General features: G+C 45.6%; 1 protein-coding gene across 38 annotated transcripts in view; it reads right to left on the minus strand.

Moving 5' to 3' along the window:
• Tcf7l2 (transcription factor 7 like 2) overlaps positions 1 to 27,134 on the minus strand; it is a 196,218-nt gene that overhangs the window by 18,724 nt on the left and 150,360 nt on the right. For 27 of the 38 annotated variants that reach the window (XM_052183067.1, XM_052183133.1, XM_052183108.1 and 24 more), the window contains 3 exons: positions 5,577 to 5,709; positions 3,443 to 3,545; positions 1,466 to 1,552 (listed from right to left, as the gene is read on the minus strand). In XM_052183067.1, coding sequence (XP_052039027.1) covers positions 1,466 to 1,552; positions 3,443 to 3,545; positions 5,577 to 5,709 — 323 coding nt within the window. The remainder of the gene's footprint in view (positions 1 to 1,465; positions 1,553 to 3,442; positions 3,546 to 5,576; positions 5,710 to 27,134) is intronic. The other 11 variants (XM_052183151.1, XM_052183075.1, XM_052183169.1 and 8 more) reach the window with 1 other exon arrangement.

The raw sequence follows: 27,134 nt of genomic DNA on the forward strand, positions 1-27,134 counted from the left end.
AATGAGTGTAACCTTTCTACTTTCTCCAGCAGAGAGGCTGCAGAAAATCATTTTCCTACCTAACTCATACAGGCGTGGATTCTCAGATGCGGATGATCTGTCACACGTGGGGAATGGGTCTTTTAAGCTGCATGATATCCGCGTACTGACTGTAAACTCTAGCCACACTGTGGCATGCTTCTCTCAGTGGGTGAGAGTCCCATGACAGAAGTTGCTTTCCTACACGCAGGAAAGGAAGCAGTTTGGCTCCCTGTGTTGGCCCTCCACAGACCATGGAGACAGAGGATGGGGGACGGCATCTTTGCCATGTAGTGCGTGCTAATTGAATCATGTGGCATCATCAAAATGGATCGGTTGCTTCAGCCCATCAGGAAAGTCTAAACCTCCGCCGATTTAATTAACTCAACGGAAAATCGGATGAACAGAAACTAAAACTATCATTAGGGGCAATTAGTGACTACTTAAACATACCGCTGCCAACCAGTTTGTAAATAAACTGGCAGTCACTGAAAAATTAGCCAGAATTAATTAGAGAGAGGAAAATGAATCCTGGGATACATATATACACTGTATATATGTTTATATGCTTAAGTCTGAGTCTGCAGGAACGGATGCAGACATAGTTTCTTTACAACTTTCAAAGATTTAGCAGCAGCATCCTGCAGGTCAATGACAGATACAATGTGTCACTGAAAACATTTTACCATGGCAGGGGTGGGGGGGAGGGAGAGAGGAGGAGAGAGACCTTCTTAAAGTGATTTGACATGTAAGTGGGGAAAGGGGGAGAAAAAATGTAAAAGTAATGTACAAAACAAAATGCAGCATAGCTCCCATCAGGTTTCTAGTGGACATGGCTGCTCTGAGGGGTCAGAATACAGCCTATTATATCAGACTCTGAACCAGCATCTGAAATGGTCAGAGAACACCCACCAGTGTTTCTACAAATTCTCTGAATAATAATCATAAATTGTCTTCATTTCCTCCCTCCTGACCCAGCAGAGGACCACAGAGAAATGCTTTCAAAAGTGGCTGCTTCTGTCTTTAGAGTTATTCACTCTTATGCGTGTGAGTATGTGTGATTGCAGGTATATGTGCCACACGCTAGCAGAGGCCTGAAGAGGGCACTGGATCCCCGGGAGCTGGAGTTAGGAATGGATGTGAGTTGACATACGTGTGCTGGGAACCGAGCCCAGGTTTTCTTCCTGAGCATCAAGTGCTCTTAACTGCTGAACCTCTACCAGCCCCACCCTGCCCTCTTAACTCGTGATATTATGTTGCCCTGCGGATAGACTCCCAAAGTCTTAGCTCAGTGTCACTTATGTTGAAAGGTCAAGGCAACTTCGGGTTTTTCTAGGAGGAAAGTTTGATGAACAACGGTTTATATTATTATACCGGCACATGTCCATGCGCCCTGGGCGGCCTGATAGCTGTCTAGAGGACTTCATGAGGAGTCGCTGCAACTCACCTAGACATAGACGCGTTGACTGTCAGCGCTGTGGGGTAGGGATGTCTGAATCCTCCTGTCGTGATTGGGTACACAGGCTGACCTTGCCTACAAAAAGGGGGTGATAAAGAAGTGAGAGACTAGAAATGAGGATTGGGGGTGGGCACAAGAAAGGGAAGAAGAGGGGGCTGTTCTCTCCGTACAGTAAGCTTTATTCTCATTTGATCAGAACAAAAATCTTGGGGATTGTACAGGCAGGATCAAAGGGAAGAAACACAGAACAATTTGAATGCCATAAATCTGATAGGAATGGCTAATTAAATTTTATAACCTCTGCTTATGTCAATAGAGACCCTCTCCCCAAGCTGAGACTAGGTGTTTTGTTGTAATAATTAAAGGCGACGTCTCGCTTGCTTTAATGGAGCCATCACACTAATTGAGGGCTCCACATCCAAAGGAAAACAATAATGAATGTAAATTTATACCAAAATAAAGGACAGCGAATCAAAGGACTTCACTTGCGCTTTGGGCCTCTTTCGGTATTTAGATCTCGGTGAGAAAACATTAAATTAACAGAGCTTAATTTGTAGCCTTTTGTCAAATTAACAAGTGTTGACAAGAGTTTCTGGGGGGGAGAGTCCCCAAGAAGAATTGTGGGTAACCAATAGACAATCACACCTCATTACAATAATTAAAAAATACAGCAACATGCAGAACAGCATCCTCATGAAAGACACACAACTTTTCCTGACAGAGGCTTGTCTGAGTCGGCTATTCCTTTTTATCTTGCCTTCGGTATCCCCCCCTCCCCTGCCCCATCAGCAGAAAGGGATGACTGAAATATAGAGGCTCAGTCCCTTCCGGTGGAGAAGCTGTAGGTCCAACCCTCCTGTCTACCTCACCAAACAAAAATAAGACAAAGAAACAGAAACCGCACGAGACTTAGTGTAGCTATTGCTGCGTGACACAACCTGTTGTTTTTAGACAAACAAGAAAGCACACAGCGCAGGATCTCTGTTCGACTAGAGGAAAAAGGCTAGGGTGGGGATCCCATTCCAAAAATCTGCCTTCGCTAAGACCCGAATTGACAGCTTTCCAGGATTTGCCTCTTTTAGCTCTCAACATTGCCCTGTGTTTTCTAATGCTAGAGGTCACTGGTAAAACGGAGAGATGGATATGTAAGAGCATACAGCGTCAAACGCTACACGCATGCTCACACACATGCTATGAGTGCAAAGTAGGTGTGACAATGTGAAAGGCCTCTCTGCTCTGATTTCTAAACACATCATGCTTTAAAGTTGTAAGTTGTGGTCAAATCATCTGAGCACTGCCAGGGACCAGGGACCGGGGTCAAGGTTCAGGCAGCCCAGCCCCCAAGGCTCCAGGGAGGGTCCCACTTGTCCCTCTGTGCCCCCATAGCTGAGGGAAGCATTAGCCATGCAAAGACTCTCAGAGATGCCAGGAGGGTGACATGAGCTTCCTTCTGGTGTTGCTGTCAGCCTTCGGGGTGAAGGCTGAAGCAGTAGCTGGGGTTCCTTCAGTCCTACCCCTAGATGTTTTCACACCAGGATGCTACTGTCCCCACTCCCTTCCTGCCACAGAGGCCATATGTAAAAGAGAGAGCTCAACCCAACAACATAAGTGCAGTTCGGGTTGCCACTGCCAAAAGAACCACAACAGGCTTCTGCAGTTCCCAGAGTCGCTTCTGGACATCTTTGGGGACAGTGGGTTCACAATGGCAATTACCACGGACACTTTCACTGCTATTCATTGGACTGGTGTGATCCTGCCAACCCACAGGACACCAAGAACATCTTCTCTGTGTCGGCCCACCAGCTGCCCCTCTGTAAACATGCACTCAGCCATGTGCACATGTACACACACTCACACACACACACACACACACACACACACACAGGAATACATGCATGCACATGCAAACTAAGAAGCATGCACATGCAAGAAACAAAAGGGAAATTAAAAACTGGAACTGCTTACTGTGGTACTAACCATCCTAGCGGATGGGGGATTTGTCCTACGGTGCCAGGCGACAGTGGGTAATATGGAGAGATATCTGGAGGGTGCGGAGGCCGTGGAATTCCTGTGAGAAGAAGCAATGAGTTTTTGGAATGGAAGAAGAGGGACTGTGGAGGGAGGGGAGCAAGGAGCAAATAAGGAGGGGCTGTCTCTTCTCAAATCCCAGCCGGAAGCCTGGCTCTGGAGTGTATGTGTGTGTGGGGGGGGGGGGGGGGGGAGAGGGACTGTCCCAGCCTTCTTATTTTCCTACAGATCTGTTTGAACAGTGAGTTAGCTCATTCTAGACGGACTGGTGTGGTTGACTGATTGAGACCAAGGAGACGCCATCTTAGGTAATTTTGCCTCATATGACTAAAGTGATTACTTAAGTAAAAAAAAAAAATCTAAAAGGACTGGTACACTTTAGGTGAGCAGCTGATAATTATTAACTCCTTTAGCTTTGGAACTGGGTCCGTTACCCTTTTATTTCGGATGGCTTGCCTGCCTGTGTAAGAGCTGTACGTCTGATTCGTAAGGCTTAGATAATGAAATAATCAAATTGAATGTTTTGAGCAGGAGTCTAACTACACAGCCCACACTGACTGAACTTCTCAGCCTCCTCAGCGCTGTGATTACAGGCAGCCTTGTCACTAACTATGACTCAGGGGTGTGACCTGATTTCTTTTGAAAGACCCAACTCCTCAATCGGGCCAATTCTCTGGTGAAGAGAATCTGCAGAAGCCACCAAGGTCAGGTGGTGTCTTTCCCCCGGAGTCAGAACTGAACTGAGAAGAAGCTGGGGGTTTGGGGGGTGGCGCTCAGCTCTGGACCACGGTTCCCTGGAGGGCAGAGGCCTATGTGTGCACTAGCCTCACGTGCTGACTGGGTATTCCATGGGCCAGAGGGGCTGTGAGCCTCCCCGAGGCCTGCTTAAGTACATGTTGAACGTATACACCACGGCTCACTTCCTATGTGCACAGGACGAGCATCCGGTCCCTCATCCTCCACAAGTGGAGTTCTGAGAGCAATTTAGCTTGAGAGCAGTGGCCCTGCCCGGCCGCCCCGTCCAAGGGCGGGGCCAGGGCAAGATGGACACAGTGCGCCAGAACTAGCCCAAGATGGAAGGGGCAGGACAGGGATGAAAACTATCTCATTTTTTTCAAGAAACTCATTCGGGAAGCTTTTAATCTGTAAATTAAGTCTCCCCGGGTGACATTTTGCCGCAGACTTTGCTTTCTCTCTATGACAGAAAGCAAACAGATTAGCTGGGCTTGGACCCTACACTGAGCCATTTGCACACTTGAAAGAATGTTCGTGGAGGAAAATAAACACTCCTTAGACGTTAATCATATGGTTTACGATAACCATTTAAAAGCTATTCCCTGGCCTACCATTATTCAAATTAGATGCGGCCTGCTGCAAGTGTAGCCTTGTACTTGGCCAGCCTCAGGCAAGCTTGGCTGCCTCCTCCAGCCAGTCAAACTGCCAGGCTGCCTCCTCCATCCACACAAAGGCTCCCAGGGCTGAGTAGAGGCTGCCTGCCATATTAGATTGTTATGTAGGGGGCGCTATAAGCCAGGCCTGCTCTTCCTCACAGGTGTAGAGACTGAATACAGTGCTCAGCCTCTGCTCAAGACACTGCTGGATGAAATGAGGATGCCTTCCCAGGTTTCGGTTTGTACATCTGCAAAATGGGCTCACAATAAACATCTGAGATATTGGAATGGAGGAAGAAAAATGCAAAGTGATCTAGTGATATGCAAGGAATAGAGATCCTGGGGGATGAGGTCCCTTAAGAACACACTTCTTAACAAGTCACGCTCAAGTGGCCGGACTCCTTCAAAATCATAATGTCATTTCATTACTTCCTAGTTTGCTTAGGAAGGCACCCAAAGTCAGCTTTCCCAAGCAGCCAATTCCAAAGGTGCAGACGTAAGTCTTATCCCCATACGTGGATCTCTCTAAAGAGACGGGCTCTAGTCCCACTAAGAGCTCCCGATCAGCTCTCAGGCGTGAATTTGAGGAACTCCCAACCCCACCCAGCCCCACTGATCCCATTCCATCCATCACACCTGGCCAGACTCCTGACAGAGGCCTTCAGAGTCCCCCAACTTACCTGTTTTGGGGTCTACGTCAGCTGGTAAGTGCGGAGGTGGATTTCCCGGGGTGAAGTGTTCATTGCTGTACGTGATGAGAGGCGTGAGTGGGTGGACATGGTGGGGGTGTTGCACCACCGGTACTTTGTTCGACTGTGAGGGAGAGAGAACAAAGGGAGATGTGGTGAGCTGGGTCTCCATAGCCCAGAGCTTCAGAGAGGGCCTTCATCCCCTATGTCACCCTCCCAGCTTGGTGCCACAGATGCCCTCAAGTCTGCAAACTCCCCACCTCGCTAATCCATTTAACCGTAGGAGACAGTTGGCTCTCCACACTGGCCTATTTCAGGTCCACCTGTGAGGACTTCTACCTCACCATTAGAACCTAAGATCCCACACTTTCCCATCAGCAGGTGAGTGGGAAGTTGAGGCTCTAATTCCTTAGGCCTACTAGAGAGAGCTACGCACACAGTATGATCAGAATCCCACCCTAGCCTCCCTACCCACCCTCTGGTTCCACAGGCTCTTAGACACAGCAAGCAAGTGTCCACTCACACTCAACCTGGATGAAAAGCCCCACCCCACCTTTGAATGGGAGACTGAACTTGACCAGAAAGCTCTGGCCCAGCCAGCGCCTGCATATTCATCAGGGAACCGTCAGGGAGAACTCATAAATTAACTGGACAATGATGAATTGGGCTAACAAATGGCGTACATTCGAGAAATGGGCAGCTCTGGCTGGTGACGTGCGCGTGCGTGTTGTATCGGGGCAGGGCAGACGGTGAGGCAAAGCAGACAACAAAGAAAATAAAAACATCTCAAATATTCCTCACCGCTGCCCACAAACCCCAGCCTCTCTCCCCTCCCCCGTGTGTTCTGTCCCCTCCCCCCTATGCTGGGCTATAACTCAGCCCAGCAAGATCACAAAGGAAAAAAAATTAAGCTGAAACAAGCGAACTACTGGGCCATTTACTGAGAGTAATCCAATTGCAAAAAACCCTATTCCCAATAGGGGATTTTCACTAAAATCCTACAACAGGGACATTTAACCAGATTAGGTAGCAGAGAAGATAAAGAGGCTGGTATTAGATGATGAATGGATTAGAGTCAAGTTTCATTTCAGAACGTGTCTTCATTTCCTTTTATTACGTCTAGGAAGGGCACACATTGCATTAACATCAAGGGGAAGGAATTGCGCAGAAAGAAAAGAAGGCAAGTTCCAGCACTGCCCACCAGCGCCTCCCGAGTTCAGGGACTACTGAGCAGTTAGTTCTCTTCCTCTCAGCTCCCTTGTCAGTGTTTTTTAATAGACGGAAAAGGCATAACACACGGGGAGAGTGGCTTCCTACCACAGCTAAGGATGGCGGAGGCATCACCAAGGAGTCTTACTTCTCCGTGGCATGTCCAGGGAGAAAAACATGGCCGACCTAGGAGATCCCCAAAGAGCATCACCAGTCACTTGGTTTACAGCTTCCTGTAAAACCGTAACTCTTCCAGAGAAAGAGGGCTAGCCAGTTGCTTAGAAGACCTAGCCACCATCTTACACATGAAAACCATTAAGGTATAAATTACAGAAGGTCTGCAATAAGAAATGATCTCTCAGAGTCAGCAACCAGGCTAGGCATACAAAAGCCCAGACTGTTGTGTCCAAGCCTGTGGTCACGGCTCATGGAAGTACTCTAAGATCCTTCAGGGAAGAGTCCGGGGGAGTCCTCTGTCAAGAATGGTTGAGAAGGAGTAAAGGCATCAGCTCCCACTTTGGAAAGGAAGCTGAGGTGAGGATAACAGACAAGACAGGGATGGGTGGGAGCAACCTGGGAGAAAGGAAAATGACCGAGGCTGCCTTCCAGAAGTTTCCAGCTTGACTGGAAATACAGATCCCTGGCAACATGAAAGAATGCAGGTTGCTCTCAAGAATAGGTCACACATCTCATGAGGAGGGATGGGTGTGACCCAGTTGTCACAGGATTGAAACTGCTTTAGAGACTTCTATCAGGAGTGGGCAGGTGTGACGGTCACCATTAGAGGTAGACGGGGCTGGAGGTGGGCAGGAAAACCAGCTTCCATCTCCACTGAGTTAGGGGACCCTGGTACAAGGTCATTTCTCAGTAGAAACAGGACTTGAGAGCCACACAGGCACAGGGAAACCTGGAGGCCAAAGATGTGAGTGTTTCTCCTGAATCAAGCCCTTGTTCCCAGAGAGCACGTGGGGAGGCTTTGCAAAGACCTACACATGGCATGTTTATGTACACAACTGTGCTGGTTCATCATCACTGTCACGGTTAGCAAAGAGTTGGCAGGGGACATGGTGGCTCTGCCACCAATCCCAAGCAGAACTAGTGGGAAATGTGGGGAACCTCCTTTGTCTCTGGCCACAGAAGTACAACAGCATTTGGTAACTGTAAGACAGGCGTGGGACTTACTAACTCTCCCTCTGCACCTTAGATGCTCCCGTTAAAGAGAACGCTAACAAAGCCTGAGCTGGTACTCCTGGATCATCCATCCTGGCTGCTGCTGCTGCGGGTACTCCGGAATCATCCTCTTGTCAGCCAGTTGGGCTTTTCCTTTCCCACTCAGACAACACTCTCCAGCAGTGTGGTAGAGTAGGGTTTGGAGAGGGGCAACAAATGAAAGCTTTAGATGCCACCTGGCTTTAGGAGGGGGATGGAAGTCTGATTAGGCCATGGCCTTGCCTACAATAACAAGTAGGTCCCTAGAAACTGCATGACCAACTCTCTATCCAGGTTGGTCTGCTCCCAAGTAAGGAGGTACATCATGGTCAAATATGCAGAAGACAGGGTCTACCTGCTGCCCCACACCACCTGTCAATACCTGGACCCCTTACCACAAAGGACGTCTCATCAACACCTGTGTCTCTCTAGCCTTGGACTCCGAGGTCCTTTCTCCCCACAGCATACCCTTCCCATCGCTGGGGTGGAACGCTATACGCTACTCATCCTTAGAGTCCTCTGAAACTTTTGCACCTGGGATAGCAAGTGAGTGCCATCTCAAAGACCACTTGAAAACCACCAGACTAAAGTGCATGTGGTAGAGCAAGATAGAGCCCATCAACCAGAGGACCAGATTTCTGGAGGGTTGGATGGTCCTCCCACTCAGAGCAAAGCTCTTGAAGGCAACACCTCTGTTACTTACGCCAGCGCCTTCAAAATGGTTCTTGGGCTGGTTTCTTGCAGATACTGAGAGTAAGAACCTGTCAACTGCAAGTACTGTGTCTGTCCTGTAGGGTTATGAAGATTGCATGAGATCACTCACTCAAAGCACCCTGCACAGTGGCAGGCCCACACTCTATACAAAGGAACTTGGCAAAATTCAAACTACATAATATAAAGGATGATGTGGTTTGCCACTAGGCTAACACCTTCCAATTAGACTCATAAATGGGAAAAATACAGCCTTGGAATGTGAACTTTGCTGTACAGGAAGGAAGTTATCACCTAGATATAGGAGCATGGCTGATCTGTGACCCAAGTCACATACCCTTCTTAAAAATGTGGTATTTAACAAAAGTATTTGAAGAGCTCATGAAAAAAAAAAAACCAACAACACCTCACTGGACTGTGCCAATGATAAGGCATGCCATGGGGGAACTCACAATTAAAAACAAAAAAACAAAAAACTGGAGATAAACAAGTCCTTCTAGAGTCAGTGAGAACCTGTAACGTATGAACCAACGCAGCAAGAGATTTCCAAGCAGTTAGGGTCTTCCCATGCCCCCAATCCTCACTTCTTTAAGATCTTCAGATCTTTAAGATATTCTGTTCACTCTAGACACTGGGAGAAAAGGTACTGGGGACAGTCACAGTGGAGCATCATGGGAACTAAACTAAAACAACAGTTAGCACTGAGAGGGAATGGGAATTAAAATGCCAGAGACATTTCTACACTGCCCCCTTTACCTTTTCCAACTCTAAGGTCAAACCCAGTATCCTGTAGGTATCTGCTTTGCTGAGGTCTCTGTACAAGGACCTGGGCTAGAGACTCTACAGTACCTAACTTATGTTCAAGGCCATGGTCCTGACAGACAGGAATGGTTCAGTGAAGAGCCTATTACCAAGTATCTCACCCCTTCAGCACAGGACAAAGCTATGCATGTCTGTGCCACCAAACAAAAACAAAATAGAAGCCAAATGTCCATAAATATACTCTACATAATTCACTACTACAGAAACATGCTATTGTGGCACGTTAAGCCACTTAGCTTGCTAGTCCCAGAGCAAGACAGGGACCAATGGCTATGCTGAAGCCCAGTCACCATCCCAGAGCAGCTGGGCCTTGCTTCCCAGAGCACAGCTGTGTACTATTGGTCACCCGTCACACTCATTGCAATCACAAAGCACGCCTGTGCCTGGCTGGCCTCTGTTGTTTGTTCCTCAGAGTAGGTGAACAGGATGTCTCACACACCTTCATAGACATTTCCAAACCTTGTGGCCTCTGCACTTGTTCCACTCCCCTAACTAATGCACAGCTACTTTAGAAATGTCTGTAGGCCAGAACTGCTGGGAGCAGGAACTGCTATGTTGATGGAGTGAGAGGCAACCTGTGAGATCCGCCCGTGTCTACCTTTCCTAGACACTGTTGCTTTGAGAACAAGAGGAAATCAGTTACCAAATGCAAAATCAGGGGTGTCTCCAGGCCCACCCCACCCCACCAGGAGAACTCTCCCACAGGTTTCTTCCAGAGGGGCCTTTCCAGAGTGAGGCTCATTAGAGGAGGCAGGGACAAACAAGGCTTTGGATAGACTGCTTCTGCTTCCCAGATACAACCAGGCCCCAGCAGAATTTTGGTGACAAAATGTTGTCTGTGCTTAGTTCTGAGCTCACAAGACACCAAAGAAAATGAACAAAAGATATAAAACCCTGAACTCATTAAAGCAAGCAAACAGTATGTAAATAAAGGGGGACTCAAACTCCTCCTCTGGCCCCTGGGGCTTTATGCTTTCTACCTGGGCAGATTCACAACCTCCCCAGGCGAGGCCCTCCTCGTTGTCTTCATTAAACTCCTCGGAGTGAGCACTGAATAGTTAAATTATAAAGAAAAGATACTTCAATGGCCCTCAGAGCACACAAAGCCTCCCTACCCACAGGAGTATTCATCCAGCTACAGTAGGGGGAGTGACCCTACAGCTGACCTTTGACCTCTGCAGAACCCTGAGGTTTAGTGTTCAGCAACTTGACCATACACCCTCCAACTCTGCTCACAAATCAGGACCTCAACAAATAAAAGGCAAATATGCTCCTGGATCCCCCCCAGCCACCCTCTAACCCCACCCCTGAACCCCGATAACTGGAGTATGTCTAGGGACTGGAAGCCCACCATTCACCTCTGCGACCAGTTAGTCAAAGGCAGCAGAAAAACAGAGCCTCCTCTTCAGTACTCCACACTGCCCCTTCCTGCTGCAGGAGCAAAACGGGGCCACAGAGTGCCTTTAAGGAGCCCAAGACAACAAAAGACACAACACAGGAGCATTTGTCAGCCTTGTCCTCAATGTGTGGACTGGAGACGTGCAAGGGCTCCACATGACCCCGTTGCCCCAGGGCACTCCGGGTTTACCTGTCCGTGCAAAGGGGGCTCGTTAGTGTAGTGCCCACTTTCCTGTCTACTTTGGCTGTGTTGGGCCCAGTAGAGACTAGTTAAGTCTTCATACATGCCTTCAAACATGCCAGTGCTGGTGAGGGGAAGGGGCTGGCATGAGAAGAAGGAGGGGTTGCTGTCTGCAGTCATCAACAGCAGTCCTGCTAATCCTGTTTTTCTTCAGGCCTTCCAGCAGAGGGTAGTTGGACAGTCAGTCCATGCAACTCTACTGTCCCAACAACTGGCAATCAAACAGAGCAATTCTATGCCAGCTTTACGAAAGGCTACTGGGAAATGAACTGGCTGGCTTGTCCCAACTCCGCTGGCATCCTTCAAACCTCTTACATCTACCACGGACAGGTTGGCCTTCCTCATTCCACGTGGGCTTCTCCAGGACCCTTTGTATTTCACCTCAAACAGGAGAATCCCAGCCAGGACACAGCCAGTATTGTGGCCTGGCTGGTTTCATAAGTTGAATGTTGTTTGTTTGTTTTTTTTTAGCTTGAGAGGCTTTGCCCACTGCGTTGTGTGAACTACCTATCGATGGCCGCAGCACTGCTATTGAACGGAAGAAATGAAGGAGGGAAGATTTCTCTGAGTTTGAGTTTTACATGGAGAAACAGGTGAAGAGAGATCTGCCTGTGAGGTGCAGAAGAGAAAGGCCCACCAGCATCTACAGTACACAGCCGGTATGTCTGGCCAGGTTAATGCCAAGTACCCACCAGGAGGCAAAGTTTTATCTTCTACAACTGAGATCCGAAGTGTTATTTGTTCCATACATCATCATCCTATCTGTGTCCCTGTCTTTCTCCAAATCCAATTAGACAGCAAGAAGAGGAATTGTGAAGATTTTCTTCCACTGTCTGTAAGATTCTGCCGACTCATAGTTTCTCACGGTCTCATAGGCATCAAAATTCTTCCTAACAAGGAAATGACTGGACAAGAAAGGCAGAGAGGAGAGAAGTGTAGTCTGCTTCCATGCAAAGTCTCACATGGGTGTATCCACACAGTGCTAGCTCAAATGATCCTCGGTGCTCCTTGGCCTCTGTTGGAAGGGAGGGAGGGGCCTTCCTACACTTTAACCAGCTAACACACCAAAGACAGCAGGTCTCAACAGCTGAGAGCCCAGAAGGTCAACTCAGCAGTTCTTGGTGACTTCTATGGAATGCCTGAAAAGGAGACGGGGAGCAACAGTATTGGGGTGCACAAAGGGGGAGACTTCAAATCCAGAAAACAGAGCTGTGTTCCAGGTGTTTGGCTTTGTGCAAACTACAGCCCCGGCCCAAGCCAGCAAAGCAGTGCTTCCACTGCCTCTCAGACAATCACTCCCAGTTAAGTTCATTAAACATAATTTATTACCACTCATTCTCATTTATTTTCCAATAAAAAAGAAAACATCACTGTGCTTCCCCCAGCAAACCCTTAAACATTTGCACACTTAAGTTTTGGCCCAGCAGTCTAGGGTACATTTCCAGGGGTTTTCCCCCTGCCTGCTTCTCTCTAGTAACATCAAACTTAACACCCGATTGGTAAGGGGGCGCACAGGCACTGTGGGGTCTGTGGGCTGTCGAGTTCTTCACAAGCCACTTCACCCCGAAGTAATTTCCCAGGAATTTTCCTCCACCCTCCCGCCAAATATTTCTCCACTACTTGGGTATTAAATGATTATCGTTAGCATAATCAATCTTGCCAAGTGTCTGGGTGTGTGGAGAATGTTTGGGAACTGGGTAAGAGGATACAGCTGTTTCTAGAAAAGCCAGGAATAAATCTAACCTATTCCAAATGAAGCCCTCCCAACACTCCAATGTGAAACAACTTTAACATACAATAACGATTTCCAGGCCACCGGTCCCAAACACAACAAGCCCAAGACCTGGGGTTCCCGAATACAATGGAAAGGAAATCACCCATTTTGATTGAGAATAAATTTTAAGTGCATAATGGTTAATACATCCTGGAAAGTTTAAGAAAAGCAAGGACCAAACTCTGACAGCACCTTCTGCATTTACTTACAGGCGACAGCTGACTGAAAATGCCTTTTGCTGCATACAGCTTCCACACCAGGGCCTAACTTAGAGTTTAGATGTGTGCTTAAAAAATCATGCTTGCTTCATAGAACCCAAGAAGCCATGATTTCCTTCAGAAAGAAGTATATTTTCTTCCTGGGAAATAGCAAGTCTGTAAGCCTAGAGGAAGAAGGAAGATTTCATCCACATTACTTAGCAAACACAAACCCAGACTCCGAGATTCAGGAAGAGTGTGCACATATAATGTATAGAAATAAGATAAGCGGAGGCATCAGCGGCTCTATTTTGCCCTGCTAATGTCTCAAACATCAGCATCCTTTCCTATAAATGACAAGCATCGGCATCTTTTCCTATAAAGGCCATGTAGAATGGAACATGACCCACATGGCAATGACCCAGAGTCGCCAGGGACCAAGCAAAAGCAAGCGACGTGGGTGCTCTCTGTGACTACAGGCTGTTGTGGGGGAAGACTGTGCGGACAAGCAATATTCAAGTTTTTGAGTCCTCCAGTGTGGGTAAAAGAACGAATGCAATCAGAGGGCATAGCAGGATTTTACAACATTATAGTGCTGTAGAAGGGAAAAAATTCCATAGCACAGCTCAGTCAGGCTCCCCACCAACTCCAAAGCACCAAGGGAGATTTCCCTCAGAAGACAAGGCTGCCATCCCGGCTGCTTCCAGAAAATGCCTGTGCATAGGAACACAATGGCTATAATGTCTGTATTGCTGCAGTTGAGAATCTACTTCTGAAAAGCAAGTCCTTTCTCACAATCTTGACCCTAAAGGAAGGTCTGGGTGGGAAATTTACCACACAGCTCACACAGTATCAGCTAGTACCCTGTCCCTGAAAGTCTTAACAGTTTTCAGAGCTAAGCTGAACTCGAAAGCAACAGAAAGAGGTTTACAAGGGTCATTGCTTTCTGCTCCATCTCAAAGAACTATCTACCGACAATGATTTTTAATATGACAATGATTTTTAACACAGCCATTTTTGCAGTCTACATAATGCTTTGCTTTTCTCCAAAACCAAAACCAATCAAACAAAAAAAGAGAAAACATGTTTTTTTTCAATCTGACCTGGTCAGTATCTCCATAAGTATTTGTATTTGGCCATTCAACAACAAAATAAAATTATAGTAATTATAAAGATAATAAAAAATTGCCTGCAGATTCAAGAAAATGTCCTTACTGTTTATGGCAAACAGTGTAAACCCGAGTTGGAGCAGATTACAGTGTATCCTGGCCCCGAAGTGCTGCGAACGATACAGTGTATCCTAGCCCTCAAGTGCTGGGAAGGATACAGTGTATCCTTGGAAGGATACAGTGTATCCTAGCCCTCAAGTGCTGGGAAGGATCCTAGCCCCCAGATCCAAGCTACAGAAGATGCACTGTCAACAGGAATTGTCCTCAGTCCCACCATCAGCTTTCTAAATCAGCTTTTTATTAAATTTGGAAAACACAACCACCAGCAACACCAGTAATACCAGGGCCTGGAAAAGCCAACATCTAAATTTGGAGACTGAAAATAAAAACAACCAAAGACAGAGCAACAGGAAGTTAGCATTAAATATGAAATCAATACATTCAATGGCTCAGACTCCTGGAGAGGCATGGTCCCCTGCCGGGACAAGGTCTCTCTCCTTCCCCTCTGCCTATGGTAGTAGCCCTCTGGAGTGGGTGAAACTCCAGTTCACTTACTATGGTCTGTAAGAAGTGGGATGAAAGTCAGACTTTCTCTCCTCCCCATCTTCTTTTAACCCTTTCTCCTCTCCCCAAAAAGGATACAGCAACATCCCGCAGGGATAGGGCACAGCCTGCACTGGCCACTCATTCTTGCTTTGTCCCCCTTTCCATTGTCTAAGTTTTTTAAGTCTTTTAAAGAAGAAAAGGAAGCACGGGTCTCATGGTCAGGACCATGAGTGTGGACACACACACACACACACACACACATACACACCACTACTCACCCAGCAATTCAAATTGAGGTGCCAAGCGCCCAACTGCTGCAAGAGAGAGACCCCCGGGGCCACTGTTCCTCCCTTCCCACTCAAATCCTCCATTCCCACTAACACCGCATCCCTGGGGTACATAATAGCTCTGTCTTGCCCTCTCTCCACTCTAAAAAGAAAAAAAAGAAAGAAAGGAAGGAAAAAAAAACTTTCTCTGTACCTTCAAGATGGGCCTGGGCCAGCTTTTTTTCTTTTCTCCCTCCCAGTTTCTCTCAGTTTTCTATTCCCTCTCACCCCCACCTCCCTTTATATAGCTCACTTAAAGAGCTGAAAAAATGCATCTTAAAAGCCAGATGATGCTTTCTAGATCTCTGGCTGGACACACTCACTTGTACTGCATATGATTGCTTTGCGGTACCTTCCCCTACACACCCTCTCTGCAAAAAATTATTTAAAAAAAATTTAAAACAATTATCTAATTCAGCTGGCTGAAGCTTCAATTTAAATATTTTTAATGTAAAAAAAAAAAAAAAAAAAACCCTCTAGTTGCTAATCTTTACTACTCCGGGATCCATAAAGGAAGGAGGGGAAGGCCCATTTTCCCCAATTTGCCCAGGGCACCTAAGAAAAGTCCCCCTCCCTCACCGTGGGTGGCAGGGACAGAGCTAAGGGTAGCAAAGAAATTACGGTCAGCCATGAGGGAAATGATGAAGCGGTGCGGCAGGCAGGCACTTTATCTGCAAGATTGTCAAATCCCTCAAAACAAATTTCTTAGGGAGAGAGCTGCGATGGGAAAGGGAGGGAGGAAGTATATTTTCTTGTCACGGTGACACGGAAGTGACACCTTGCAAGGCCCGGCCTGACACTCTGCACACCCTCTCTTCCTTCCCAGAGTTTAAGGCTGCCTGATTTTCAGATGACCTCCTTGCAAGCAGGGGAATGTAGGCTTCCAACACCCAGTGGCACTACAAACCAGACCTCGGGCTGGCAGGCAGTCTTAGCCGGTGGGTCTCAGGAAGAGGAACGAGAGAGACTCGGAGGAGCCGGAAGGAAAGGATTTACTCCACTTACTTTTCCTGGGGCTTTCATAGGATCCAGGGCCAGGTACATTGGTGTGGGTTTAACCTAATTTGAGTCGAGACCCTCAGATAGAACGGGCCTAAAACGGTCCCTGTGGCGTGCAGGAGGGAGTGCGGTGTGGGTGGCTGCCCAGGGAGGCGTTGAGTCACACGGCAGAGTATCTAACAGACTCAACTCCAGAATCATCTCATGCTCTTCAAAGGCATACACACAGCTCTAGTCTTCGAGCAGTTAGGAAACCATCCTAGGTTTGTCTGGCTTAAAAGCAAGACTAGTGGCCAAGGTTTGGTTCCCTAGACTCAGGACACTTAATTTTAATGGAATTTTTCCTTGCATTGGACTGTCAGACTGGCCAGATGTTTATCTCCAAGGCCACAAGACTGTCTTTAGAGTGTAGGTCTCTAAGTGATCTGTTAATACAGGTGGCAAGTTAATCTCCCTTACCCGACCCCCCCCCCCAAAAAAAAAGGAATCAACCTAAACAAGGGCTAGAAGGGCTTAGGGCCAACAAAAATGTAGGACTTCTTCATTTTCTACCCTTTTGCTTTAAAAATAATACTACTCCGTGGCCCCTTTCTGGACTTACCTAGCCTTCCTGCCTAAGTGTGGAGCCGCATCTTTAAGGCCCTTAATACCAAAACAAAACCCTGCCATTTCCCTTTACAGGGCAGCAACAAAAGCAAGAGCTTCCAGTCTGACAAGTAAAAGGCCCCAGCCACACAGCCCCTAATTGCCTTCCCTCCCTCTATTCACCAAGACCACCACACTCAACGCAGCTGCTTTTGTGGCTCCCGCAATTTCTTAAGTAAACTGCAAGTTCTCTATCGGCTGATGGACAGGCCCCGATCACCCAGCAACAATCTGTCGGAAAGTGCTGCAAACTCCCAGAGGCTTGGGCTAAGAATTTACTTCCCAGCTTTCTCAACGGACAAGGGAAAAGGAAACTGAGAAAGAGTTAACCCAGTTCCAGCTTCTTTCCCCCTTAAAAAGACAAGGGGGGGAAAGTCTCTTAAATCTCTTCAAACTAAGAACTTCTCCTAAGAAACTCCTTCGAGGCGAGCTGCTGTCCTGTGGCACTGTCCAGAACTTATTCCCAAAGCACCCTGACTTGTCAGACACACACCCAAACTTAGAACACACATTTAAAAAAAAATAAAATTAGCTAAAACCTGCTGCAAAGTTGGGATTAGCAAGTGGGTGGGATGATAACAGAAAAGAAATAAGAAAACTTGCTCAAACCGGAAACTGAGAGCAGAACTTTTTAGCATGGCATTAGGCAAAAACCTGTGGCGAAGGGGCGAAGGGACGAAGGGACATAGGGGCCAGAGACTGTCTGCTGACATCCCAGGAGCCCCATCTCCACCCAAAGCTAGTTTTGTCGTGTTAAATAAGGAGATTTAAGATGCCAGAACAGGGAAGTTATAAGAACAGGAAACCAACTTTGGCCGATTACACAGATCCGTCTAAATAGAAACCATGTATCTACATGTATCTCTAGGAGAGGTGTCTACCCTATTGCTCTCAAACCCACATATTCAGACAGGAAAAGGCAAAAGTGCACTTAGAATACACACAGCTGTGAAGGAGGGCGTGGGGAGGGTGGAGGCTGTCACTTAAAGTTGGTGAGTGAGAAGGATGGATACCCTCCAAGTGCAGACACTTCCAAATTAAACAATAATAGCATAAAATGAAAAGGTACCGCTCTTCCTCCCCTTCCTTCCTTCTTTTCTTTCTCTTCTTTTTTCTTTTCTTCCTTTAACCTTTGTTATTGTTGTTTTAAAGGAGACTAAACCAAATCGACTCCGTCCATCAGGACCTTACCAGCTAACGTGCATCAATCTTAAAGTTACTGGGCAGTGACAGTGGGCATGGCCTGGGCTGGGCTGGGCTGGGAGCATGCAAGGCACTCGGGGCACATCGCTTACCATCTAGGGGTCGCCGCGCTGTCCTTGCTGCCGCCGGCTCGCAGGCATGCTGCCGCGCGGATGGCCCGGGCCCGCTGGAGGGCAGCACCCGCCCTGCAGCCCGCGCAGAGCCCGCAGCTCCCAGGAGCAGCCCGCAGCAGCCGTGCCGCACCGGATGCTCAGGCACAGTTCCATTCACAGCAAAGCGCACAATAACCGGGATCTCTCCCGGTCGGTTCCACAACAACCCACCCCAAAAAGAGGGAGGGGGCGTTAAAAAAAAGGCAGGGCTTTTTCACTCTTCTCTTTTCCCCCCAACCCAGCATTCAATCAAAAGAACAAAGCCTGATATTTTGTTTGCCGACTTGGCAAGCATAAAAGCAATTTCAATAATCCGAGCTAGTTCACCTAAGTTGGTGAAAGTAACGCTCTGCAGATCTACGGTGAAATTAAGCTTTAATAGCTATCTGATGCCATTCAGAAAAGGAAGGGGTGGAAGCTAGCTGAATTTAGATAAAGTTGGAGGACCACTTCACTCCGAAGCTTCCCCCCATCCAAAAGAATCCTATAAAATTCTTGACAACATTCAGATCTTAATTAACTCGATGAATTCTACTCTTTGTGGGGGAGGGAATACAAAAACCAAAATAGATTATTAAAAACACTTGTATGTAAGAGAATTCACAACACTGTATAACATTTTTCATGACTAACTTTAAAAGAGAAAGAAAAAATAACACTCCCAAAACTTGTGGATGTGTTTCTTTAAAGCAAATTGTCCTAACACATATTAAACCACGGCTGCGCATCTTCTAAGCATAGTAGGAAAAAATGACTATTGATCTTCAAATAGCGATAATTGAAAAGATCAAAAAGATTAAACAAAATCAAGAATGTGCTGACTTACCATGCTATGCTTTTTTTGTTGCAACTTTGTAGAAATTTCACTCAAAGAAACTGCATCAGAGGTGTCAAATTTTTTAGCGGACTGTGATCGTATTATTTCCGCGGCCCTGCCTTCCAATGCTTCAGAACTTTCTCCCTTTCTCTTTTTTGTTTGTGGTACCTAGCTTTTTGCTATAGACTTTAAAAGCCTTCAGCTCAGCAAACCAGCACAAATTATCTTGCCACCTTGCGCAGCTCTGATGCTTTGGCCGCTAACTTTGGAAGGCCTTTACTACTGCATCAAAATTAGCATTGTCAAAGCAGTTAATGAATATTAATACTGTATTTGTCATTGGAGCTGGTCCGTTGCTGAACTCCAAGTCACCCATCAGGGACAAGATTAAGAACACAATTATTTCTGACTGACAGGGACCAAATCTGCTAGAATTTTTTTTTTAACAATTCGGGGGGAAAAAACCCACAATATCATCATCTTAAGGTGTCTCCCAAGAGACTGGGAACCAGATTAATACGCTTTTAATGAAGTAGAGATCATTATGTATGAAGGGAAAAAAAGAGAAAAGATGTACTATTCAAGCTATTTAGTTATGGTGGAAGCTAAAGTTAAAAAAAAAAATGCAGACAGCGTATCTTTCTCGACAGCTGTCCAGATTTTATTCATACTGTTCTAAAGAAAAGGACGACTTTCCCCCCCAAAATCTTTCCCTTTTTAAAAAAAGAACAGAGAATGAGCAGTTCGTCCCATCTGGGATAATTTTCCACTTCTTCACTTTTACTGTGGCGGCTCAGGAAAGACAGCACGGTAAATAATTCTACATAAATCTGACAAGAGACACCTTTATCAGCCTAGCTTCTCCTGCCCTTATTCCCCAGATTCCGAGTCCTGTCTCCCTCACTTTATTCAGGATAAACCATTACATTATAGAAACTCTGAAGTTCCCTTCCCACACCAGCACCCAGCGAACAACCAAGTCAGAGAACGCCCCTGGCACCCGCCTCGGACCCCAAAATGCCGTTAAGATTCAGTTCCCTCCATGCTCCTTAAGAGCCTGACTAATCTGGGGTGCACATGCACAGTGGAAATGAAAGTTTTGCCAGAAACAGTAAACAGCAACTTCATGAAGCGCACTATCGGCTGAGCGGCAAATGGCCCAGGAGATCACAACCACAGAGCCCTTTCTCTACAAACAAGCGAAAGACCTGACTAAAAAGAATTAAGGGTAAAAACTTGCAGCTTACCTGATAGAACCAACTTATTTGAATTCACCCAAATCATTTCAACATCTATGTCTCTCTGCCATGCGGACTGACCAGGTGCATAAAGAAATCATACAGATAGACAGACACATGTAGCAATTTCTTAGGGTTTTAGAAAGAACGTGGCTCACTGGTTTGCTCCACACAAATTGTCTTCGAGATGGTATTTCCACCCCCCCTTTTCTTTTTTAAATGTGGTAAAAGGGATAAAATGACAGATGTGATGGTTAATCTACCCAATGAATCGCAGGGGTCTAGGTAAAGCCACCCTGGCCACTGAGCTAATCTTCAACACCCACTGACCACCCCACCAGCCTTCTAATGCCATTATCAACCCTTAGATGAACATTCTAAATTAGAGTTTTGTTCGAGAAGGGTGTGAGTCTGACCTCCGATGCTGGGAGGCCTGCATTGAACATCAGATGGCAAAGTTCTTATTGCACAATTTAAAAAAAAAAAAAAAAAGGTTTCTACTTTCTTATGATTCACATCTTTGAACTCCATGTCTTTACAGCCTTCCCTTTCACCAAAAAATAAAAAAAGTAAAAAATAAAAACTCCCTTGTACCCCTCCTCCATCAGTGGCCCCAGTCTCATCTCTGGCATGAACTCCACAACTGTTTATGCTTATCCCATTAGAAGAGGCCAAGCAGAATCACCAAAAACAAAGAAAACTAGCAAACACACGTACAAGCATGCCGCTTCCCTCCAACTTCTCGCCGTCTCTCTTTTAATTTAGCAGACCTTTGTCTACATGTTTCTTTCTGTCTAACGAGTCTTTGGGATGGACCATCAAAATGCACCACCTTCCCAAGTGTGAAGAACTGAGACAAAACGCTGGGGGCTAGGGGACTGGTGACATAGTTCTGTGAAGAACCACATCACCTGTTCGCTCCAAATGACCTTAAGCCAGGCTATGATGACGGAAAGGGGTAGGGGGCTCAGACCTATTCTAAACAATTGTTTGGTTTTATTTAAAGAGAATTAAATTTGGTCTTGTAACAAACTATGAAATGCCTATTATATGCTCAATAGACAGCTCCAGTGCCACTTTAAAAATAGATATCATAACCCTGTGATGTGAGCATAGTTTCGAAACCAGAAATAGATTGCTCCTTTCTCTTCCCCATACTATGCCATAAAAATCTATGAATGGACTTTATGCAATAAAATATGAGACCCTGAAACACCTTCTTAGGAAGACCTGCTCACGCCCTGCTTCCGATCTGTTATAACAAATGGAGACATATGCAAGCAAAGCTGTGTGTGAATCTCACTACAGATTTTTACAAGTACAGACTGGCTTCCAAACAACCCTGGCTTTTTTTTTTTAGATGTCTAAATTAAGGACCCCCGGTTTTATCAGTCTTCAGCTCCTGCCACTGTGGCCGGAGCCTGCCTCTCTGTGGCCATGTTCACACCCTTAATCTGCATCTTTGTGCGCTCTGTACCCGAGTTGCTAATAGGCAGCCTTCCCTGCCTGTCTCTCAGCTTCCCCAGCACGACCGCATCAGCACTAGTATCAAATTAACTCTCCGACTTTGAAACTTATTGATCTGCTATTAAGACACCAGTGAACTTGATGAAATGAGTGCTGTAGGTGCAGTCATGACTTCAAAGTCTAGCACAGCCACATAAAGCAAGCGCCTTTGATCCTAACTCCGATCTACTGAGGGTTTAAGGCCCAGTTCTCCCTAAGCTGCCCTTCACTCGCATCACGTCTGATGTCTCACCAACCAGTGACTTGATAATGTTAATAATGCAAATTTTACAAATGATTTTTACAATGGCAAAATTAATTATATGAACTGCTGCTTTTTGCAGCCAGGGCCTCTGCTCTCCTTTCTCCTGTAACATAAGGACTGGTGATTACAGTAACTCAGGGGAGGCCTGGCCCTAGGTGCTTCTGGACAGCCCTGCACTGTGTCCCCTTGCCTTTCCTTTTTGCACATAAATAAAATTTACTAAAAATGTCCTTGAGAGTCCCAGTGCCACCTTTCCCTTTTAACTGTCATCTCCTTGTCAATAACTACCTCAGAACCAAAGCAGCTGTGGTTACTATGTTCCTATCACAGTCAATACAAAATTCCTTTATATTTATGTAGGAATTTTTGTGAAATCACAAATCTACAAAGTTGTAGGATTTCAGGCAATTCCAATTAGGAATTACCTGAGGTGACAACTCAGCCAAGACTGGGAATGCAGTACACATACTCTGTGAAACGGCACTTTCAAAATACCTCCTCGTGTGAGCTGTCTCAACAACTTTGAATCTAAAAGTGAATTTTTTTCACGGCCAAGGAATATGTATTTAGGCATAGAATCCTTTTTTGCAAATTCCTAGCAAATATTTTAATCACAGAAAATCAAAATAAGGCTCACATTCAAAGATGTATTAATACTAATTCTGTTTCAAGGTGATTTATAAAACATAAAATATGTTATTATACTGCAGGTTAAAAAATAATCTGATACATCGCCAGAAGAGGAAAGTGTAAGGTTCCTGATATCTGAATAAAGAATCAATACCAGAAAACAAATCCTTTGCCAAGACGGTTTTTTGTATGTTGATTTGGACAGAAGAACACATGTAGTTCCAGTAAAACATACTCTACAAACAGGAGTCATATCTGATCCTTTAATTACTAGCATGTTATATAGCATTTGGGTTTTGGTTATTCTGAATCAATTATAGGAAGAAATTAATAGATGTGTTTTCCTTGATCAATATGGCAATATGTGCTCCCCATTTCAAACAGCAGGGCTGTCCCCACCCCATGGCAGAAGATAATGGGAGTTTAAAAGGGTATAATCTTAATACTTGCCTTCGGTTGTGCGTGCACGTGTGCACACACGCATGTTGGGGGTGTAAATCCAATTAGTTGGTTTTTCAGTGTTTCTCAAATCACAAAATATTGTTGGTGGAAGGGACCGAGTTGGTGCCCCCTGCACCCCCCTGCCCTCGTCATAGTCACTTAATCTACTTGCAATTCTAAAGAAGTCAACACTTGATTGTGACAACGTTCAAAAGAATTTCCTCTGCCACTAGCACAGTAAAAAAAAAAAAAAAAAAAAAAAAAAAAAAAAAAAACTTTCACCAATTAGTGCAGGAAAAAAGGAGGGAAGGAGCCGAGTGCTGCTCAAAGAGCCAGGCCTGGCGGCAAACCTGTCATGTCGAGAGGATTGATCAACGGGACGGCAATTCCTAATGGCGTGTTGTCACGAAAAGTCAGCCACAGGGAGCCACCTGCTTTGCTCCTCACAGTCAGCCAGGAAAGGAAGAAGAAGGAAGGGACGAAGGAAGGAAGAGGGCAGGAGGGGGAGAGGAGGGGAAAGGCCCTCCATCCTGATCCCCGCCAGTTCCCTTTTGCTAACGATTTTAGGCAACGGTACCATGATTTTTCCTTCAGTAGAAACCTGCCAAGTCCCCAGTCACATTCCCAGGGCCGGAAGATGACAATACCATCTTTGCATCAGTGTCCTCCTCCTCCCGTCTTTGCAGGGAGAGGGAGCATCCTTTATTTTGTCACCACCGCTTCACCCCACTGTCAATCAGTACTGCTTAGACCAAAAGACTATGGTGGTTTTAAGTCAATGAGAAGATTCCTGACTTCATGAAAAATACTTATTTGAAAGATTCTAGAAGATGAAAAAGATACCATGGAAGGCACAGTCAAGTGTCTATGTGAGAATGTTCCCGTTGGCTCCCTGTTTCCCAGGGCTTGGTGTAGTAAACACTCCTGAAGCTAGGGCTCTGTACGTTATGGTATTGTCTATCCCACCACCCGTATCCTCCAGTGAACACGTGCTCAGTTTGTTGGACATTTTCTTGCACAGGATGCAACTCAATGTCTACGACAACCTCCGTGTACCCTTGAAAATGGCGGATGTTCTGCCTCCAAGGAAGCCTCTGGGAGTAGTGTTTCCCCGGAATCCAAGACTGCTTACCAACCACTCCACAGAAAAGGACATCTCCTTTTCTTCCAAATGTCCTACTCAATGGCTCCCTAGTCATTTCAAATGTCATTGTATGTGCTACAAGACAGTCTTCCTGGTGCCATCCCCCAAAATGTCAAACTACTGAAGGGGTCTAGAGGGACTCAATGACAGCTCGTGACATTCACAAAACTTCTTTCTGTTGACTTGATCTTGAGGTTGCTCTGGTTGTTTTCCATAAAACTAATAAATAACATGAAGGGCCATCTCTCTCTTTCTCTCCAGAAGGATGGTCCATAATATGTATTGTTGTGGCCTACAGTCCCTGGTAATTTTCATACTTTCAATACTCACAAATACACTACCCCCTCAATCTACTTTGAACAAAAGGGAAAAAAAGTCAAATAAAAGTTAAAGAACTTTTAAGTTCATGAAACCAAACCCCACTTGGCATGCAAATCACGTACTGTAACCTTTTATTGGTGGAGCCTCTGGTCTCATCAGTCGATGAAATTCTCAGCCCGCGGCAACAGCTTAGCCAAGGGACACAGACCAATGAGAAAATATTCATTGTGTTAGCATTTCAAATGGCGAGAACGGAGGAAGAAGCGCTAACTGATCACTGCCCGTGGAATTAATTGGATATTCCAAGAATAATGTCTCTCACTGAAGATCCTTGGAGGCCGAGCGTTGGTCGAGACCACATTTTGTGCGGTGCCTTCAAAAAGAGACCGCTTGGGGGTACTGGACATATTAGGGTTTTAGCGCATTTCCCTGAAGGCCAGAAGATAATCAGATGCACTGAACCAAACTCAACTAATCCAATCCATAATTATACATACAGCTCCAATAAACTTTGTCACTTTCCTAGAAAATGAAACTATTACATTGAAACCTCGATAAGTAATAATAAAATTAAAACCTTAAGAGGCACCATGGCCAAAATAATCCCCCCTCCCCCCAAGAGCAGAGACATGTGGCTCAGAACCTTATTCTTTTTCTGCCTTCTGTTATGTTCAAGGACTGATCTTACTGCCAACAGGGTCTCTTTATTCAAGGGAGGATTTACGTTTGGGCTTTTCTTACACATAACCCGAGCATCTACAATGACCCTGACCGATATTAGTATGTCCTTCCCTAAGACATATCTTAATCTAACCTTTCTAAGACTCCTTTGCTTTCAAACTCAAAACAGCATAAAAAATAAGCATTGTTGGGGGCACTAGGAGCCTGGTGAAGGGCCCGGCGCGGTCGGCAGCAACAGCCCTCTGGAAAAGCAGCTGCTAGAGAAACTAAATAACCATCGGAGACCAAAAGGTAAGGGGGGAAAAATGAGATTAGGAACTTTCCCAAATGTTCCATCTCTCCTATCGACCACTGGCCTAGCGTGAGGTGTCAATTTTGACTCCAAAGAGAGCACACGAATTCGCAGTGGTCCCATTATGCGGTCTCTGCTCTCATTGTAAATTCTGTCAACGAAGTCAATCTTATTAACTTCCGCACTGGTTCACACATGACATTTTCTTCAATTTTCTTGCTGACATCAAAAACATCAATTAGCAGCCCGAAAATAGGAAGGAAGGAATGACGGCGCCTGATAACGTCGACTATTTGAAGCCAAGGGTAAATCTATTCTCCAGTTCTGAATGCGTTCATTACAATTGCATTTTCAAAGAAGACCTACAAATAGCAAAGAAAATTAAATTTATCATCTAGAAATGCCTAGAAATTGTTTTTTTAATCCTATGTCTATCTCTCCATCCCAGAGCGTAATACAAAGTATTACAATTGAGTTTTATGATAGCATGCCATAACTCCGATAGAAAGTTTATAAAATATGCAGCCTGGACCACCCTTACTATCAAATACCAACCACAAGGCTTAGCAACAAACTTCCCTGGCAGAACACAATCTCTCCTGGAAGAGTTGAGCCCTTGTCTTGGTTGTCATTATGGTTAAGGCAGCCATGTAGATAAATAAATACACACACACACACACTACACACACACACACACACCACCACCACCACCACTACCACCACAGATAACCAACTGGTTGAAAGGTTTTTTTTTTTTTTAAATTAAAATGGTAACCATTCTCCATAGACCCAAATTCAAGAGGTTTTGTTGAATTAAATGGTTCCACATCTTCCCTATAAAAGAAGGCCCTGTCTACCTACCTGACTACTTCCCTAAGAAAAAGTTACTCAAATAAAATCTCAACTGCCCCTACTGGCTCCCCTAACTTGTAACTAGTCCAAACCGGTCAAGACTGAGACAAAACAATTGTTCCTCATCTCTCATACACAGTCTACCAAATGTCACCAATTTTGTTCCCACTGGGTTCTTCCTTCAAAGATCAAATAAGTATATATTAAGCATTCTTCCCTCACCGGATAATTAAAACACTATTAGTAAATCCATAGCTGCTTGGCAGAGTTAAGAACAATCAAAGTAGTTGAGAGTAAAAACATTACAACTTCAAAAAAATAAAACAAAGCAAAAAAGCCAAGTACCAAACAAACGAAACCCCTTGCTTTGTATGTATACAGTCTTAGGAGACAATCATATATTTATTTTATTATTTATGGAGAGGTGGGGGCAGGTGATATGTGACCCGGCTGATGCGCTCACTTTGTGTGTGGTGTAGCATCTCCCAGGGAGGGAGCGGCCTGGACTTTGGTGGCTGCCCCGGACACCGCCTCAGACTGACTTGTGGCAGAGGAGAGAAAGAGCAGCTACGCCCTGGTAAACAGATCGCATTCCTGCGGCCCATTGAGTTTTTGATCTTTTGACATTTTTTAGTTGTTTCTATTCCCTTCCTTGTTTTTCCTTCAGTGTCACAAAAGACAAAAATGTCTGAACAATGCAGAGCAGCTATCTATTAGCTGTCACAGCAACGTTTTCCCGGCTTGACTAAGCGCGTACCACA

This window comes from Apodemus sylvaticus, chromosome 1 (assembly GCF_947179515.1).
Source record: "Apodemus sylvaticus chromosome 1, mApoSyl1.1, whole genome shotgun sequence".
NCBI lineage: Eukaryota > Metazoa > Chordata > Mammalia > Rodentia > Muridae > Apodemus > Apodemus sylvaticus.